The sequence below is a fragment of the Megalobrama amblycephala genome, linkage group LG12, assembly GCF_018812025.1.
Source record: "Megalobrama amblycephala isolate DHTTF-2021 linkage group LG12, ASM1881202v1, whole genome shotgun sequence".
Lineage (NCBI taxonomy): Eukaryota > Metazoa > Chordata > Actinopteri > Cypriniformes > Xenocyprididae > Megalobrama > Megalobrama amblycephala.
In genome coordinates, this window is record NC_063055.1 from 197,085 (window position 1) to 215,739 (window position 18,655).

General features: G+C 36.6%; 1 protein-coding gene across 6 annotated transcripts in view; it reads left to right on the forward strand.

Moving 5' to 3' along the window:
* Positions 1-18,655, forward strand: part of loxhd1b (lipoxygenase homology PLAT domains 1b) — a 78,568-nt gene that overhangs the window by 36,641 nt on the left and 23,272 nt on the right. The window contains exons 1-14 of one of the 6 annotated variants that reach the window (XM_048209095.1): positions 3,521-3,811; positions 5,091-5,228; positions 5,653-5,744; positions 7,500-8,290; positions 10,186-10,300; positions 10,462-10,473; positions 12,309-12,389; positions 12,472-12,656; positions 12,766-12,864; positions 15,131-15,279; positions 15,790-15,913; positions 16,159-16,409; positions 16,498-16,633; positions 16,700-16,860. In XM_048209095.1, coding sequence (XP_048065052.1) covers positions 7,663-8,290; positions 10,186-10,300; positions 10,462-10,473; positions 12,309-12,389; positions 12,472-12,656; positions 12,766-12,864; positions 15,131-15,279; positions 15,790-15,913; positions 16,159-16,409; positions 16,498-16,633; positions 16,700-16,860 — 1,941 coding nt within the window. In that variant the 5' untranslated portion in view covers positions 3,521-3,811; positions 5,091-5,228; positions 5,653-5,744; positions 7,500-7,662. Of the gene's footprint in view, positions 1-3,520; positions 3,812-5,090; positions 5,229-5,652; positions 5,745-7,499; positions 8,291-10,185; positions 10,301-10,461; positions 10,474-12,308; positions 12,390-12,471; positions 12,657-12,765; positions 12,865-15,130; positions 15,280-15,789; positions 15,914-16,158; positions 16,410-16,497; positions 16,634-16,699; positions 16,861-18,655 lie in introns of those variants that run through there. The other 5 variants (XM_048209096.1, XM_048209097.1, XM_048209098.1 and 2 more) reach the window with 5 other exon arrangements.

The following is an 18,655-nucleotide window of genomic DNA, read 5'->3' on the forward strand; positions in this document are numbered from 1 at the left end:
CCCAATCGCTGGGTTAAAACAACCCAATCGCTGGGTTAAAACATCCCAATCGCTGGGTTAAAACAACCCAATCGCTGGGTTAAAACATCCCAATCGCTGGGTTAAAACAACCCAATCGCTGGGTTAAAACATCCCAATCGCTGGGTTAAAACATCCCAATCGCTGGGTTAAAACAACCCAATCGCTGGGTTATAACATCCCAATCGCTGGGTTAAAACAACCCAATCGCTGGGTTAAAACATCCCAATCGCTGGGTTAAAACAACCCAATCGCTGGGTTAAAACAACCCAATCGCTGGGTTAAAACAACCCATTTGCTGGGTTAAAACATCCTAATCGCTGGGTTAAAACATCCTAATCGCTGGGTTAAAACAACCCAATCGCTGGGTTAAAACATCCCAATCGCTGGGTTAAAACAACCCAATCGCTGGGTTAAAACAACCCAATCGCTGGGTTAAAACAACCCATTTGCTGGGTTAAAACATCCTAATCGCTGGGTTAAAACATCCTAATCGCTGGGTTAAAACAACCCATTTGCTGGGTTAAAACATCCTAATTACTCGGTTAAAACATCCTAATCGCTGGGTTAAAACAACCCATTTGCTGGGTTAAAACATCCTAATCGCTGGGTTAAAACAACCCATTTGCTGGGTTAAAACAACCCATTTGCTGGGTTAAAACATCCTAATTACTCGGTTAAAACATTGAAATCGCTGAGTTAAAACAACACAATTGCTGCGTTTGTCCATTTTCAACCCAACTTGTGTTGTTTTTAACCCAGCATTTTTTAGGATGTATGACGAACATTTTAAAAATGTTAAAGGCTCTTCATGGAACCACAATCTAAAAAATGCTGGGTTAAAAATAACCCAAGATGGGTTAAAAATAGATAAACCCAGCGATTGTGTTGTTTTAACTCGGCGATTTCAATGTTTTAACTAAGTAATTAGGATGTTTTAACCCAGCGAATGGGTTGTTTTAACCCAGCGATTAGGATGTTTTAACCCAGCAAATGGGTTGTTTTAACTTAACATGCTGGGTAGTTTTTATTTAACTCAGCTATTGTTTAAAAATTGCTATATTGCTCGCTTGAAATGAACCCAAAATAGGTTGGAAATTAACAGTAAGTGTAATGAATAATAATTAAACAATAAACATTTATTAAGTTGCTTATTAATAAATGTTCACCTTTTGATTATTATTGTTGCCTCTAGTAATTATGTGTCTGATTTTTAATTTCCAACATATTTTAGGTTCATTTTAAGCAAGAAATACAGTAATTTTTAATCAATAGTTGAGTTAAATAAAACTGCCCAGCAAACATTTAACCCAATCGCTGGGTTATTTGGGTTGTTTTTAACCCAGCATTTTTAGAGTGTATGGATGCCAATACAGAATCTTTATTTTAAGGGCGTATGCGGTGAAAACTGGTTCTTCTCTGGCATTGCAGCAGAAACTCTCTCAGAACCTTCATTTGTAAGGATTGTTTTGATCAGTTCGGTTCGGTAAAACCTCTCTCTCTGCCAGCACGCAGTACACATGTGTTTGTTTTTCCAGAAGAGTTCAAATCAGTCACATCAAGATCAACAAAAATCGAGCCCTGCAGGAAATAACCTAGTTACGATGTTTTCATAAAAACCTTTCCAGTTTCTCAGTGTGTCCTGCTTCCCAAACAGCAGATAAATAAATAAGTCCTGTGTGCGGCTCGGCATTACAGCGAGAGACACTTCATCACCTGATCATATGAAGACATCCCAGATAACATTAACGTTACTTCTGAATCTTTTCGACACGTTCAAAACGTTTCAAAAATGTTTCTTTTTTATGTGAATCTGAAGAAAACATTCCATTTGATCAAACATTAAGAAAATGTTACTTTTGATTGTTAAACATTCTGTAGCAAATAGAAACATTTCGAATGTTACCTTTGAATGTCATTTAAACATTCTGAAACATTTAAAAAACGTTAGATGAACGTCCAACATTCTCAGAATGTTCCCTGTTAGTGGCAGAAATGTCTTTTAGAGTTTGAGAAAACAGAAATGTTTAGTTCATAATCACAGACTCATCACTGACTGAAACGATTCCTCTGAGAAAGCTGCGAGGTTTTGATTTATGAAGCTGCTCTGTGATTTGTTGTTTTTGGTCATAATGACACACCGATGTCTGTGCTCATTACAGGCCCTTTTTCCACTCGGTCTCGTCGTTGTTTTAGGCTCAGACTGTGAGATAACAGAGAAGACTTCTAATCGAATGTGATTGAGTTCAGTGTGAGAATCAGCAGACGTCTGTCTCACACACACACACACACACACACACACACACACACAGAGAGAGAGCTTCAGGCCAGGAATCTGCCAACCTCCATGTCCTTCTGATCCTTCAATAAACATTCTTTACACTCAGGATACGGATGTCGTTTACAGGCTTCATAACCCGTGAGATGAAACTGTTCCCATGAAATGTTTGCTAATTATACTTAATCTTTGTTTACAATCACGCAGATAAAGCAAATATGACCACTGCTCTGTCCGGCTCTCCTGTGTTCATTACAATACAGTAGATATACAGTATTGATTACATAAGATTTATATACAAGATCAAGATTTAAAAATAAAGGTTACAAAACGTAATTAGAAGAAACATTTTTGGCTCCCAAACGAACCTCTCAGTGAACACTTCTCAAAAGAACCATTTTAATAATCTGAAGGTAGATGAAGCCAATTTATTTCAAGATCAGCTATTTAAAGGATTAGTTCACTTCAGAATTAAATTTTCTTGATAATTTACTCTCCTCCATGTCATCCAAGATGTTCATGTCTTTCTTTCTTCAGTGGAAAACAATCGAAGGAAAACATTCCAGGATTTTTCTCCATATAGTGGACTTCACTGGGGTTCAACGGCCATTTTATAAACAAAATAAAAAATTATATACTTTTTAACCACAAATGCTCGTCTTGCACTGCTCTGTGATGCTCCACGCATGACGTAATCATGTTGGAAAGGTCACGCGTGACGTAGACGGAAGTACCGATCCAGTGTTTACAAAGTGAACGTCAAAGACTAAATCAAATGACCTTTACAAAAAAAGGTAAAACAACGATGTCGGACGATTTTGAAGTTGGAGGAGAAAATGAGTTTTTTGCTTTACCGCGGTAAAGTATATATTTTTTTAGAAAATGTCCGATGGTTTCTCTAGATGAGACTCTTATTCCTCGTCTGGGATCATGTAGAGCTCTTTGAAGCTGCACTGAAACTGACATTTGGACCTTCAACCCGTTGAACCCACAAATCAGAAAGTAAAGAAAAACAATAACCATGATGAACATATTTTGGTACTTTTTTCTTTTAAAGATACACTTTTTTTGTTCAAAATTAACAAAATGTAAACAATAATTAAATACATCATCAATCCTTCTTCCAAAACGTGTTTTTCTCTTACCCTGTTTCACTATGGTAAGTCTATTATAAGTGTTTATATTTGACCTGTCGGGACGGTTTTCGCGGGAAATTGCGCACATGCGTCACTCGCGCGTGTGTCTCGTCATATCCGTAAATAGAGAGAAGTAGCTCCGGTCACTTTGCGCGTGTCTGGTGTGGGAGCGAGAAAGATTGACATGGAGCCGCTAAATCTCCGGCGAATCACCCGTTTCAAACAAACGCTGAACAGAGGAGAGTGCTGGAGAAAAGAGAACGAGACAGAGATCGTAATAAAACAAGAATCAATTCGCTTTTCGGAGATGGCGGGAACTGAGGGTTTGAACTGTTGTAAAAGCGATGGAAGAGATGATGGTGTTTTTATCACTCAGCAGGTGAGTAAGTGTTTTATTGATCAGATAAATCGCCAAATGTATTTCAGTATGGTTGTTGTAACAGTGCTGGAATTTATTTTCAAAGAAGTGCTGTGTTTATTAATGATTAAAACTATAATGTCTTCATCTAGTCAGCTTGAGATCCTTCCATCTAAACTGGTTATATCTCTAGCAGTGAATGTTTTATGAGCAGTAGCACAATCTCTCTTTCTGTTTTTAGTTCTGATAAAGAACTATATTCATCCGCACAGTCACGCAGAGCCGAAGCACAACCTTCCGCAAAATGCTGCAGTTTTATTTTTTAACCGCTAGAGGGCGTACAGTTACATGGAACACCTTTAATTACCATAGTAAACTGAAAAAAAGATCTCTTATAACATGTCTGTGTTCAGGTTGATGTCCATATTTTGTTTGCTAAGGTCAGATTTTTGATGCAATTAAACTATAAAAATACAATGTTGAAATGAATTGAAGTCACTTGACTTAGTAAAAATGGACAAAAAATATGAGACCTTTTCCATACAGCTAAAGCAATTCTTCATTTGTTTAATTATTTCCATAATTCCAGGTATCAAACTGAACCTTCATTCATGTACATGTATAGAGTCATTATCAGGATGGAGCATTAATGTACTGTACTTTAAAAATGATTAAAGGGTTAGTTCAGCCAAAAATGAAATTTCTGTCATTAATTACTCTCCCTCATGTCGTTCCACACCCGTAAGACCTTCATTCATCTTCAGAACACAAATTAAGATATTTTTGATGAAATCTGAGAGACCTGTCCATAGACAGCAATATAATCAACACTTTCAAGGTCCAGAAAGCTACTAAAGACATCGTTAAAACAGTCATGTGACTGCAGTGGATCAACCTTAATGTTATGAAGAGACGAGAATACTTTTTGTGTGAAAAAACAAAACAAAAATAACCACTTTGAGGGAGAGTAATTAATGACAGAATTTAAATTTTTGTCTGAACAAACCCTTTAAGATGTTTATTTAATGTTTTGTGGTTTTCAGTTTCATCTCCTGTCAGTGTGTGTTCGTCCTGCTGGTGGAGTTTATCATGTTCTTATAATGGTTCTGATGCTCTGTTTGTTTTTAAAGTCTCTTCATCATCAGCTCTGTTTATATTATTATCCTGATGGATTAATTTAGTAAATAATCATGAGTGTCAATGGAAAAAAGCCGTTCCCATCGTCTGAAGAGCAGCTGCGGCGTTTGAAGACGATGTTGTTTATGGTTTATTTGATGTTCTTGTCTTTCACATGATGCAGAACAGCCTGATGCACCAGATAACTGAAGCTGCTTCAGATGAACGCTCTGACCGATATGAACGTCGAAACAAACTCTCTTGAGCTGCAGTCATGTGACTCTTACCTGTACGAGTGTCTCCATCATCTGGACACAAACAAGTATTGCTAGAATGAAATAAAGAATTAAATTGTTTGCATGTGCTGCTCTCGTTCATAAACGGAGAAACCGTTTCATCTGTACAGTAAATATGTCATAAATGAGGCAGTTTTCAAGATTTTAGTTTTTATTCTGTGATTAAATGTAATTTTATACCTTGAGTTATTCCTGTTGTGCAGCACATTTTCATCACATCATAATATGCATAAAATATTAAACTTGCAGTATTTAAAGATCATTATAAATCAAGACGTGCGTGTTTGTTTTCTTGGTTTGAGGCGATGCTTATTTTTCTTCTTAAATTAAATAATGTTCTGTTTCTACACAAAATGTTTCAAACTAAACACGTCTCTTATTGTTAATCATTTTATGTTTTCGCTGTTTCTTCAATATCACCTTCCATCCTGTTTGTCTTTTAACTTCCAGAACGACATCATCCCGCAGGAAGTGATGTCATGAGCTGGTTTTGATGAATTCGGTGATGTTGGTGAAGTCGAATCACAGATCAGTATTTCACAGTCAGCTTCAAGATGATTTTCTTTATTTCCATCCTGTTTATTTTCTTGTCATTGTGTAAATAAGTTAGTCTTGAGAATTATTTTCATACCATTAATACAGTATTATTGTATTTTAAATAGGTTTTTATATTCTCTATGTTCATATTCATTTTAGTTTATGTTGTGTTTTTTTAGCTTTATTTATAGTAATATTAGTATTTTACTGTTCATGGTATTATGGTATTTATCAATATTTGGTATTTCTTAATATTTTGAATTAGTTTATATATTTTTTGTTCATTTACATTTTTAGTAATTTTGTTGTGTGGTTTATTTTTAGTTTTTAGGTTTTATTATTTTTATTTTAATTTTAGTTTAGTTATTTTCAGCTTTAAATATTAGTACAACTTAAACTAAACGAAAATGAGAATTGTGCCCTTGGCAACTAATCGAATATGTTAATTTAATTTTATTTATTTAATATTTGTTTATCTTAATTAACATACATGCTTTTAAATATTTTTAAACTTGAGTATTATTTTAGTATAGTTATTATAGCATTATGGTATTTATTAATATTTTGAATTTGTGTTGAATTTTTCTTCATTTTTATTTTAGTTTGAAGTTTTAGTAAATTTGTTGTGTAAGTTTTAGTATTTTTTTTATTTCAGCTTTATTTCTAGTAATATTAGTAATTTATTTAAACTAAATGTAAATTATAAATGAGGCCTTTAAGTAAAATAAAATATCTTTTATTATTTTATTTAAATAAGCAATATAAAGTTAAATTTAAGTGTCTGAGTGTTATTTTAGTATAATTATGGTATTTATTAATATTTTTAATTCGTTTTTATCTTTATATTTTGTTTTCATTTAAATTTGAGTAATTTTTTTATTTCAGTTTAGTTTAGCTTTATTTTCAGCTTTAGTTCTATAATTATTAGTAATTCAACAACTTAAACTAAAAGAAAATTAGAATTGTAACTGAATACATTAATTTAATTTAATTTATTTGATATTTATTTTATTTTAAGTTTTATTTTGGTAAATTTATTTTAAGTTTTAGTAAATTTGTTGTGTAAGTTTTAGTATTTTTTTTATTTCAGCTTTATTTCTAGTAATATTAGTAATTTATTTAAACTAAACATAAATGATAAATGTGGCCTTTAAGTAAAATAAAATATCTTTTATTATTTTATTTAAATAAGGAATATGAAGTTAAATTTAAGTGTCTGAGTGTTATTTTAGTATAATTATGGTATTTATTAATATTTTTAATTTGTTTTTATCTTTTATTTTTTCTGTTTCCATTTAAATTTGAGTAATTTTGTTGTTGTTTTTTAGTTTATAGTTTTTATTATTTTTATTTCAGTTTTAGTTTAGCTTTATTTTCAGCTTTAGTTCTATAATTATTAGTAATTCAACAACTTAAACTAAAAGAAAATTAGAATTGTAACTGAATACATTAATTTTATTTCATTTATTTGATATTTATTTTATTTTAAGGTTAAGTTTTATTTTAGTAAATTTATTTTAAGTTTTAGTAAATTTGTTGTGTGGGTTATTTCAGTTTTAGTTCTAGTGATGTCAGTAATTCAGCTTTTGAATATTTGGCCACTAAAATAAAGTGTGTTTCAGTTAAGCAGCTAAATGTGTTTGAGGTCTGTCATATTTACAGCAGTCAGTTTGTGGATGTTGTTCAGAGAGTTCAGCGCATGTTTGTCTTGTTTACTCTGCTCTCAGTCACATGATGATGGAGTGTGTCATGTTTAACAGCCGGCGGTCATCAGAGAAAGGGAAGCCCTGCGCGGCTCCAGAGCTTCACCCGCAGCCGGCTCTTCCTGGCAGCTCCGGCGATCATCACAGGTCAGCCTCGTCGTCTTTCACCTGGACACTCACAGTCAACAGTTAAAGTTACACTGTAGTAAATAAATTAAAGATGCCCTCGAAGGAGAAAAAAACACGGCAGGCACAGGAAACCGAAGAAGACGAGGACGATGACGGAGAGGAGAAGAAATCAAAGTCGAGAAGGAAAGGTAAGATCAGCGGTCCAGATTGTGCCACAAAGAAGAAACCGAAACACACTGAGGACACAGAGACGGTCAGCGATGCATCCGAGGTGAGGAAGAGCCGCAGAGGGACCAAGAAGAAGAAAAGCTCTAAACCGGAGGATGAGGAGGAGGTGAAGAGCAGCAGCGAGGACGGTGAAGATGAACACAAACACAAGAAGAGACAACAAAACCTTCCAGATGTCGTTCAAGTGAACAAAGACAGGAAAAAGAGCATCATGGGATCCAAAGACAAGAAGTCCAAAGACGAGGGGAAGAAGAAGAAGAAAGCCGAGAAAGAAGATACGGAGCCAGAGGAGGAGGACGACGACTCCCAGAAGAAGAAGAAGAAGAAGTCCAAGAAAGGAACCGCTGACAGTGACGACGAGGGCAAGAAGGGGAAAGGCAAGAAGAAGAAATCCAAACACGTTGATTATGTGGAGATCTACGAGAACGAACTGAGGAACTATGAGCCTGAAAAAGTGGAGAACTATGAGGACGAGTACCACAAGAAGAAAGGTAAGACGCCTCCAACATTATTAAAGGCCGTGTCTTCTGCTCGGGGAGGATTTGCTGTTTGAGCAGCGCACTGATCCAACTAATGAACATTTAAGGTTTTAAAACTTACTGAGTGTTCTCAGAATGTCCATTTAAAAAAGAAATTGTTTTAAAAACATTATTTCTTGGTTATTTGAACGTTAAGTGAACATTCCATTCTTTAAACATTATGGGAATGTTACTTTTGAATGTTCTCTGAATGTTCCGGAACAATTAGTAACATTTAGTAGCATTTAACTTTTTAGTTCAAAATTCTGACTTTTTTTCTCAAAATTGTATTTTAAAGTCAGAATTGCGAGATAAAGTCGGAATTGCAAGTTATAAAGTCGGAATTGCGAGTTATAAAGTCAGAATTGCAAGTTATAAAGTCAGAATTGCGAGTTATAAAGTCGGAATTGCAAGTTTATAAAGTCGGAATTGCAAGTTATAAAGTCAGAATTGCAAGTTATAAAGTCAGAATTGTGAGTTATAAAGTCGGAATTGCAAGTTTATAAAGTCGGAATTGCGAGATACAGTCGGGATTGCGAGATATAAAGTCGGAATTGCAAGTTATAAAGTCGGGATTGCGAGATATAAAGTCGGAATTGCGAGTTATAAAGTCAGAATTGTGAGTTATAAAGTCGGAATTGCAAGTTATAAAGTCAGAATTGCGAGATACAGTCGGGATTGCGAGATATAAAGTCGGAATTGCGAGTTATAAAGTCAGAATTGCGAGTCATAAAGTCGGAATTGCGAGTTATAAAGTCGGAATTGCAAGTTATAAAGTCGGAATTGCAAGTTATAAAGTCGGAATTGCGAGTTATAAAGTCAGAATTGCGAGTCATAAAGTCGGAATTGCGAGTTATAAAGTCGGAATTGCGAGTCATAAAGTCGGAATTGCGAGTTATAAAGTCGGAATTGCAAGTTATAAAGTCGGAATTGCAAGTTATAAAGTCGGAATTGCGAGTTATAAAGTCAGAATTGCAAGTTATAAAGTCGGAATTGCAAGTTATAAAGTCGGAATTGCGAGTTATAAAGTCAGAATTGCGAGTTATAAAGTCGGAATTGCGAGTTATAAAGTCAGAATTGCGAGTTATAAAGTCGGAATTGCAAGTTATAAAGTCGGAATTGCGAGATATAAAGTCGGAATTGCAAGTTATAAAGTCGGGATTGCGAGATATAAAGTCGGAATTGCGAGTTATAAAGTCAGAATTGCGAGTTATAAAGTAATTCAATTCTGGCTTTATAACCTTTTTTAATTCATAGATATTAAGAAGTGACCGAGCTAATGTTCTCAGAACGTTGTGGCAAGGTTCTCTAAAAGTTATGAACAAACATTGTTCCAGTAACATTAATAAAACGTTCTTTCAAAGTTATCTGGTCTTTAATAATGTTCTCAAGACATTAGTACAAAAACATTATTTATATATCATTCATGGAGCATTTATTTTAAACATTTTAGTTCGTCTAACGTTTTTTAAATGTTTCAGAACGTTCATAGAACATTCAAAAGTAACGTTCCCGTAATGTTTGAAGAACGATACAATGGAATGTTTCCTTAATGTTCACATAACCAGGAAGAAACTTTAATGGGATCACTGGCAAGCGTTCTTGTTGTTAGCTGGGGAGATTTCGGTTATATTTTGACCTCTGGTTTCCGGGCGGTCACCTGATATTGCTGTGATCCATATTCTGATTTTAATACGGGTTATTGTGACTCATTTTCGTGTTCTCACACTTGTATTAATATGGCGTCCTGAGCAGATCATGACCGTAGTCATTGTTCATCGGGGCGTTTCACACAGTTATTCACTGAAGTGTGAATATCCTCCTCATTAATAATGCACTGATGCATTCTGTGCTCAATCACATGACAGTCTATGAGGTGGTGACCATCACCGGAGACGTCAACGGCGCAGGTACAGACGCCAATGTCTTTATCACGCTGTTTGGTGACTATGGCATCACTCCCAAGTTGCACCTGGCCAGCAAGTGAGTCCATGTTACTGACCTGAAACTTGATTCATAATCATCTCTGTTAATAATAAATGAATGGCCTGGTAGCCGCAGTCTCGTTGTTTACTGTTGTGTTTAAAGGTTATGTATTCTGATGAAATTTAACACCATCACTCTGTCTTTCCCTGAATCCACAGCACAGAGAAGAGGTATTTGAGGCGCTGCTGTTGTGCCGTTTACTCTGAACTTGTGCACATGATATTCTAGAACCTTTCATCAAGGACCAATATTTCATTTGCATGATCCGATTGGGCGAACGGCGTTCAGAAAGGCTCAGGAGGTTTATTGCTCCTCATAATGAAGGGCTACAATATACATGTGCTGTACATCACTATGATGGACTCGAGTGGATCAGACTGTGGAAATGTATAGCATTGTGCTGTAGAGAGAAACACCACAGCACTTTACTATTCTGTTTCCAGACACACATCATTCACAATGATATTTACTCTAATCTAGCTTGACTCACACTGCAAATATGGTTTAATTACTCAGTAGTTTTGTCTGATTTTAAAGTACAAATATCTAAACATCCTTAAATCAAGATACATTTACTGGAGAAGCATTAATCTTGTTTTCTGAACAATGTATAAAAATTTGGTGCCGTTTTGAGCAAATTTTTTTATTTCATCAGAATGGTACGAGACTTGGTAAAGGTTTCGACATGTGCTTTGTGAACACACACACACACACACACACACACACACACACACACACACACACACACACACACACACACACAAAATAAATAGTCACACTTCATGGTCAAAAATGAGTGCATTGGAAACAAATTTCACCTAGTGGAAGTGTATGGTACTGCGCCCAAACAAAATCTTACTGAAAGCTCATTTCTTGAGATTTCAACTTCAAATTTGGAACACAACTTGTTTAGATTTATGGCTTTGATTTTTCTCGCAGTTTTAGATTAAAATGTGTTTCGGAAAATATATATTTCATATAAAATTTGAAAATAGTATTTTTGTGCATTTTCTTTATATCAGCAAACTTCTCTAACTCTTTTTAAAGTTCACTTTTTTTAAAAAGAGAACAAACTGTTGCTCTAAAACATTGAAGTTTACGTTGGAAATTTTATTTTCAGGTCTGTGCTCAACAAAAATTGAATAAATGGATAATAAATACTACATAAAATATAATGTAGTACCTTAAAGTCCTTTAAAATATAGTACATTGATTTTATTGAAAAAATAATTTTCTGCCATTTTTGGCCGTCACGCGATGAGCATCAGAGAGTTAAAATAAGAACAAATATCTGCCAATGGAGTCTTGTTTTCTCTTTGAATTAAGATTATTTTTCTGACTCCATTGTCAGATATTTGTTCTTGTTTTAAGCACAAACTCATTTCATTTTGATTCATTTTTCAGTCTTAATATCTTCAGTCATTTCTCTTCTCCAGTAAATATATCTTGATTTAAGATTGTTTAAATATTATTAATAGGAAACAAGACAGAAACACTGAGCAGACAAACATTTTTTGCAGTTCATGTCACATGAAATATTAGCCAAAGCTCATTTACAGAATATGTGTGTTTACAATGTTCCATCAGCAAATACATGATATATTGGGTGCTAGATATCATGCATTTTCTGAAATGTATCGTGACTGTTTTTACGTTTACAGTAAGGATATTTAAAATACGATGAAGTGTTTTCTTTCTGAAGATACTGTGTTTTTACACTGTGTTCATTTACAGCCATTGAGCTCTTAAATTGCATTTCTTCTCAAAGGTTTGAACTATTAAAGTCTTATGATGGATAAGATTGTTCTTTATTAGTTATTTAGATTTACACCATAGTATTATAAAACTTTATTAGTGTATTATTATGGTTTCATATTATTTTGGTGATTGTTTAAAGGGATTCAGGGTTTAAGTTGGTCTTTAGCTTTTGTATCAGGTTAGACAATTCTGCGTTTCCAGACATTAAGATCGATTCGGTTATTATTTGCATTAATATTTCTTACAGGAATCGAACTGCTTTTGAAAAAAACAAGACTGATGTCTTCCGGATAAAAACACACAATGTCGGCCCGCTGAAGAAAGTTAGGTAAGTTGACAAGTTTTACTGTAATTTGAGGTCAGCGGTGCTGTGTGGATGGAGGTGTCAGTGCGTCTGTGCCGTCTGTCAGGATTGAACACGATAACACGGGTCTGAACGCCAGCTGGTTTCTGGACCGGGTCGTGGTCACGGACATGAACAGGCCACATTTACGCTTCTACTTCGCCTGCAACAACTGGCTGAGCAGGACCGAGGGCGACAGCCTGTTCGTCCGGGACCTGCTGGGCAGTCTGGATCCCATGGACATGCCCAAATGTGAGACTTTTACATTTAAGAGTGCTGAACCACGCTGTCAAATGATCTTGTTTCCTCTGATTCATATCAAGTTCAGTGAATTTCAGTCTTTGTCGTGCTTTTTTTGCAGATAATAAATATGTCGTGAGTGTGTTCACGCCTGATGTGAAAGGAAGTGGGACGGATGCTGATGTTTTCCTCAATATTTTTGGTGAAAATGGAGATACAGGTAAGTAGGATGGAAGCAGTCCCGTTTAAGCCTTAAAAGTGATTCTCAACAAGTGGAAATAATATATAAATAAAAAAAACATATATATATATAGCATTAAGTAGAGTGTTTTTGTGAATGCCGCCATTTTACGCCGGTCTGCTTCACAAACGAGGGTCAATTCAACACAAAAGATGAACATGACGGCACATGCTAGTGGATGAGTTGAATCAACTCCACAGCAACTACATCAATTTATCCACTAACCATTCAGAAACGTCTAAAAGTTGTAACTTCTTCCTGAGTCTCTCCATCAGTGTCGACTCCGGTTTGAACAATGTAAGGCTGAACACTGTCGTCATTTTGGCTGCGTGAGATTCTCCAGCTTTGTTGTTGTTGAGCTGTTAAAGCTCCGCCCTCTTCTGGAGCAGCAGCTCATTTGCATTTAAAGGGACACACACAAAAACGGCGTGTTTTTGCTCACACCCAAATAGAGGCAAATTTGACAAGCTATAATAAATGATCTGTGGGGGATTTTGAGCTGAAACTTCACAGACACATTCTGGGGACATTGAATTGTAACGTCTCATGGTTTCAGAAATACAGGTCCTTCTCAAAAAATTAGCATATTGTGATAAAAGTTCATTATTTTCCATAATGTAATGATAAAAATTAAACTTTCATATATTTTAGATTCATTGCACACCAACTGAAATATTTCAGGTCTTTTATTGTTTTAATACTGATGATTTTGGCATACAGCTCATGAAAACCCCAAATTCCTATCTAAAAAAATTAGCATATTTCATCCGACCAATAAAAGAAAAGTGTTTTTAATACAAAAAAAAGTCAACCTTCAAATAATTATGTTCAGTTATGCACTCAATACTTGGTCGGGAATCCTTTTGCAGAAATGACTGCTTCAATGCGGCGTGGCATGGAGGCAATCAGCCTGTGGCACTGCTGAGGTGTTATGGAGGCCCAGGATGCTTCGATAGCGGCCTTAAGCTCATCCAGAGTGTTGGGTCTTGCGTCTCTCAACTTTCTCTTCACAATATCCCACAGATTCTCTATGGGGTTCAGGTCAGGAGAGTTGGCAGGCCAATTGAGCACAGTAATACCATGGTCAGTAAACCATTTACCAGTGGTTTTGGCACTGTGAGCAGGTGCCAGGTCGTGCTGAAAAACGAAATCTTCATCTCCATAAAGCTTTTCAGCAGATGGAAGCATGAAGTGCTCCAAAATCTCCTGATAGCTAGCTGCATTGACCCTGCCCTTGATAAAACACAGTGGACCAACACCAGCAGCTGACATGGCACCCCAGACCATCACTGACTGTGGGTACTTGACACTGGACTTCAGGCATTTTGGCATTTCCTTCTCCCCAGTCTTCCTCCAGACTCTGGCACCTTGATTTCCGAATGACATGCAAAACTGAGCAACAGTCCAGTGCTGCTTCTCTGTAGCCCAGGTCAGGCGCTTCTGCCGCTGTTTCTGGTTCAAAAGTGGCTTGACCTGGGGAATGCGGCACCTGTAGCCCATTTCCTGCACACGCCTGTGCACGGTGGCTCTGGATGTTTGTACTCCAGACTCAGTCCACTGCTTCCGCAGGTCCCCCAAGGTCTGGAATCGGTCCTTCTCCACAATCTTCCTCAGGGTCCGGTCACCTCTTCTCGTTGTGCAGCGTTTTTTGCCACACTTTTTCCTTCCCACAGACTTCCCACTGAGGTGCCTTGATACAGCACTCTTGGAACAGCCTATTCGTTCAGAAATTTCTTTCTGTGTCTTACCCTCTCGCTTGAGGGTGTCAGTGATGGCCTTCTGGTCGGCAGTCTTACCCATGATTGCGGTTTTGAGTAATGAACCAGGCTGGGAGTTTTTAAAAGCCTCAGGAATCTTTTGCAGGTGTTTAGAGTTAATTAGTTGATTCAGATGATTAGGTTAATAGCTCGTTTAGAGAACCTTTTCATGATATGCTAATTTTTTGAGATAGGAATTTTGGGTTTTCATGAGCTGTATGCCAAAATCATCAGTATTAAAACAATAAAAGACCTGAAATATTTCAGTTGGTGTGCAATGAATCTAAAATATATGAAAGTTTAATTTTTATCATTACATTATGGAAAATAATGAACTTTTATCACAATATGCTAATTTTTTGAGAAGGACCTGTACACTGGGTTAAAGTGTCTAAGACACGGAACCCGAAAGTCCATCACTTTATCCCTGATGTGTTTTGCGTTTAATATCCTGTCACATTATGATCTGATGTTTATGTTTCCCAAAGGCGAGAGAAGACTCGACAACGATAAAAACAACTTTGAGAGGGGAACAGAAGACAAGTTCACCATAGAAGCTCCAAATCTGGGCAGAATCCGGAAAATCACCATCGGCCACAACAACAGAGGCTCTTCGGCTGGATGGTTCGTGGAGAAGGTAAAATCTCAGTGATATATAATAAATGTGTGTGTATATAGTGTATGTATTTATCAAAACGTGGATAAGTTGTACTTTATCTTTAAACGTACCTTCTGATGTTCATTCATGTTTATTTGGTGCTGTGACTAGAGATGACCGGTTCTACACATTAAAGAGACACAAAACACATTTATTGCTTAAACTTCATGATGAAACTGACAGGATTTGAAAGCCGAGACTTCAGTCGATGTTGTCAGCCCAGCCGTGCGAACACATGCAGAGGGATTTGGGCTGTAGTGGATCATTTGCATCCGCTCCACCTCGCATGGCATCTCTCAGGATGAGGTCATTCTCGTCACCTTATCCACGCTGAAAGGAAACACCACACTACTCTACAGGATTGGCTTTCCTTCTGATGAGAGCCGCAGCCTGCTGATAGATAGATATGCGCATAGATTGTTCACACCGACACCATATATCACTGGAATGAAACCCGCGCTGCTGACGGGCGCTTCGCTTTCATTTCAGGTCATACTGGATGATTTGGGAAACAAAGCCGTGTACGAGTTTCCCATCAACCGCTGGTTTGCCATCGATGAAGATGATGGGAAGATTCAGAGAGATATTCTGGTTGGAGGAAGTCAACCCACGGGTAAACATCTCCTCATACGACCTCCAAAAACCAACATCTGCTCACCAAAAATACTGTAAAAAATGTGAAATATTATTCCAGTGTAAATCAGCTGTTTTCTATGTGAATATATAGTAAAGTGTAATTTATATCCGGTGATTTTTCAGCATCATTACTCCAGTCTTGCAGTAGAGACTCTTCTTTGATGATCAGGACTTTAACTGGTCGTATACGTAAGCTCCTCTGACCGGACTGTGTTTCCGCAGGGATCGTCTACAACGTTCAGGTGGTGACGGGGAACATCAGAGGTGCCGGAACCAACTCCAAAATCCACATGATCATGCACGGCTCCAAAGGCCTGAAGAACAGCGGCAAGATCTTCCTGGAGGGAGGGAAGTTCGAGCGCGGCCTCACCGACATCTTCAACGTGGAGATCGCGGCGCTGCTCAGTCCGCTCAGTCGCGTCACCATCGGTCACGATAACGGCGGGGTCAGTGCCGGCTGGTACTGCGACAAGGTCGAGCCTTGCTGATTATCATTTCAGAAACTGGGGAAATCTAGTAGTTGGAATGTTTACCTTCAGGCCTGAACCTGTTCTGTTGCAGGTGGTTGTCTTCTGTCCGTTCACCGGCATCGAACAGACGTTCCCCTGCTCTAGATGGCTGGATGAGAACGAGGGCGATGGGATCATCGAGAGAGAGCTCTATGAAATGGTCTCGCTCAGACACAAGAGGCAGAAAAGTGAGTATCGCTCATGACGCGAGCGTGAAAGAGGTTTGTGAGGTTAAACGTTCTCCTGCTCCTCAGAACACCCCTGGTCCCTCTGGATTTGGACGTCGGATCTTGCAGGCGCAGGAACAGACGCCTCCGTCTTACTCCAGATATACGGGGAGAAGGGCAAGTCTGACGAGATGAGACTCGACAACAAAACAGACAACTTCGAGCAGGGCCAGCTGGACAAGTTCATGGTAAATCTGCTGTTTTGGAGTAAAAATTGGTGCTAAACGCCAAAAATGGTATATTATTTAATGTTTTAATGTGTTTTGAAATATATAAAAATGACTGTAAACTCTCTTTTTATATATATTAATCTAAACATTTTAACATTTCATATTATTAGTCTCTATAAGCTGTTTTTACACTATCATGGATGGATACATTTTAATTTAAAATTTGATAAATTCTTCTTCTGAGCCAAAATTTTAACAGTATCTCCTTCTGGAGCTTTAAAGCTACAACCGCCGACCTCGGCTCAGACCTTCAGACTGTTCTGACTCATGCTGATGTATCTTTTCTAACTGATCCAACTTACGTTTTTCCTCAAAATGACATTTAAAACTCCGTCTATAACTAGCTAAGCTTAGCAACTTGCCTAGGACATGCTAACAATGTGTGTTAAAATGCTAGCAATATGCTAATTTATGCTAGAAACAGGCTAACAGTGTGCTTAATCATACTAGCTTCATGATAAAAATGCTAATTTCATGCTAAAACTTGCAAGCTTAATGTTAAAACATGATAAAACATGCTAGCTTCATGTTAAAAAATGCCAACTTAATGCTAAAACATGCTAGCTTCATGCTTAAACTTGTAAGCTTCATGTTAAAACTTGTGAGCCTAATGTTAAAACATGATAAAACATGTTAACATAAATCTTAAACATGCTAAAACATGCTAGCTTTGTGTTAAAACATATTAGCTTGTGTTAAAACATGTTGAAACATGTTAGCAATGTGGTAACACATACTAGCGACTACCCCAAGTACCCTAGCAACCGTACAGCAACACTCTAGCAACCAGCCCAAGTACCACTACATATCTATCACTGGCAAAGCCTAGCAACTTGCTTAGGACATGCTAACAATGTGTGTTAAAATGCCAGCAATGTGCTAATTTATGCTAGAAAAAGACTAGCAGTGTGCTTAATCATACTAGCTTCATGTTAAAACATGTTAGCTTCATGTTAAAAGTTGTTAGGTTCATGCTAAAACATGTTAGCTTAATGTTAAAAATACTAGTTTCATGCTAAAAATTATTAGCTTCATGTTAAAACATGCCAACTTCATGTTAAAACATGTTAGCTTCATGCTTAAACTTGTTAGCTTCATGTTAAAACTTGTGAGCTTAATGTTAAAACATGATAAAACATGTTAGCTTAATGCTAAAACATGTTAGCTTAATACTTAAAAATGCTAAAAACATTCTAGCTTTGTGTGAAAACATGTTAAAATATGTTAGCAATTTGGCAACACATACTAGCAACCACACCAAGTACCCTAGCAACCACATAACAAAACCCTAGGAACCACGTAGAGTACCCTAGCAACCGCACAGCAACACCCTAGCAACCAGCCCAAGTACCACTACATATCTATCACTGGCAAAGCCTAGCAACTAGCTTAGGACATGCTAGCAATGTGTTAATCATGTTAGCAACAACCTGCTAATTAATGTTAGCAATGTGTTAAATCATGATTGTAGCAATTTTTTACTTTGTCTTAAAAAAACCTTCAAACTTCAAGCTTTTCAAAATTATTTTAAACTTTCAGACTTGGCTTTGTCAAGCCAACATCAAAGTTTGTCTACAATCTTTACAATCTTTGTTATTGTTTTTTAAAATATGTATTTATTGTTTTGATTACGTTTTATTTCAGTTTTGGTTATTTTAGTAAATCAGATTTAACTAAATGAAAACGAGAAAGGTTGCTTTGGCGACTAGCTGAAATTAATATATATATATATATTTCATAATTTATATAATTT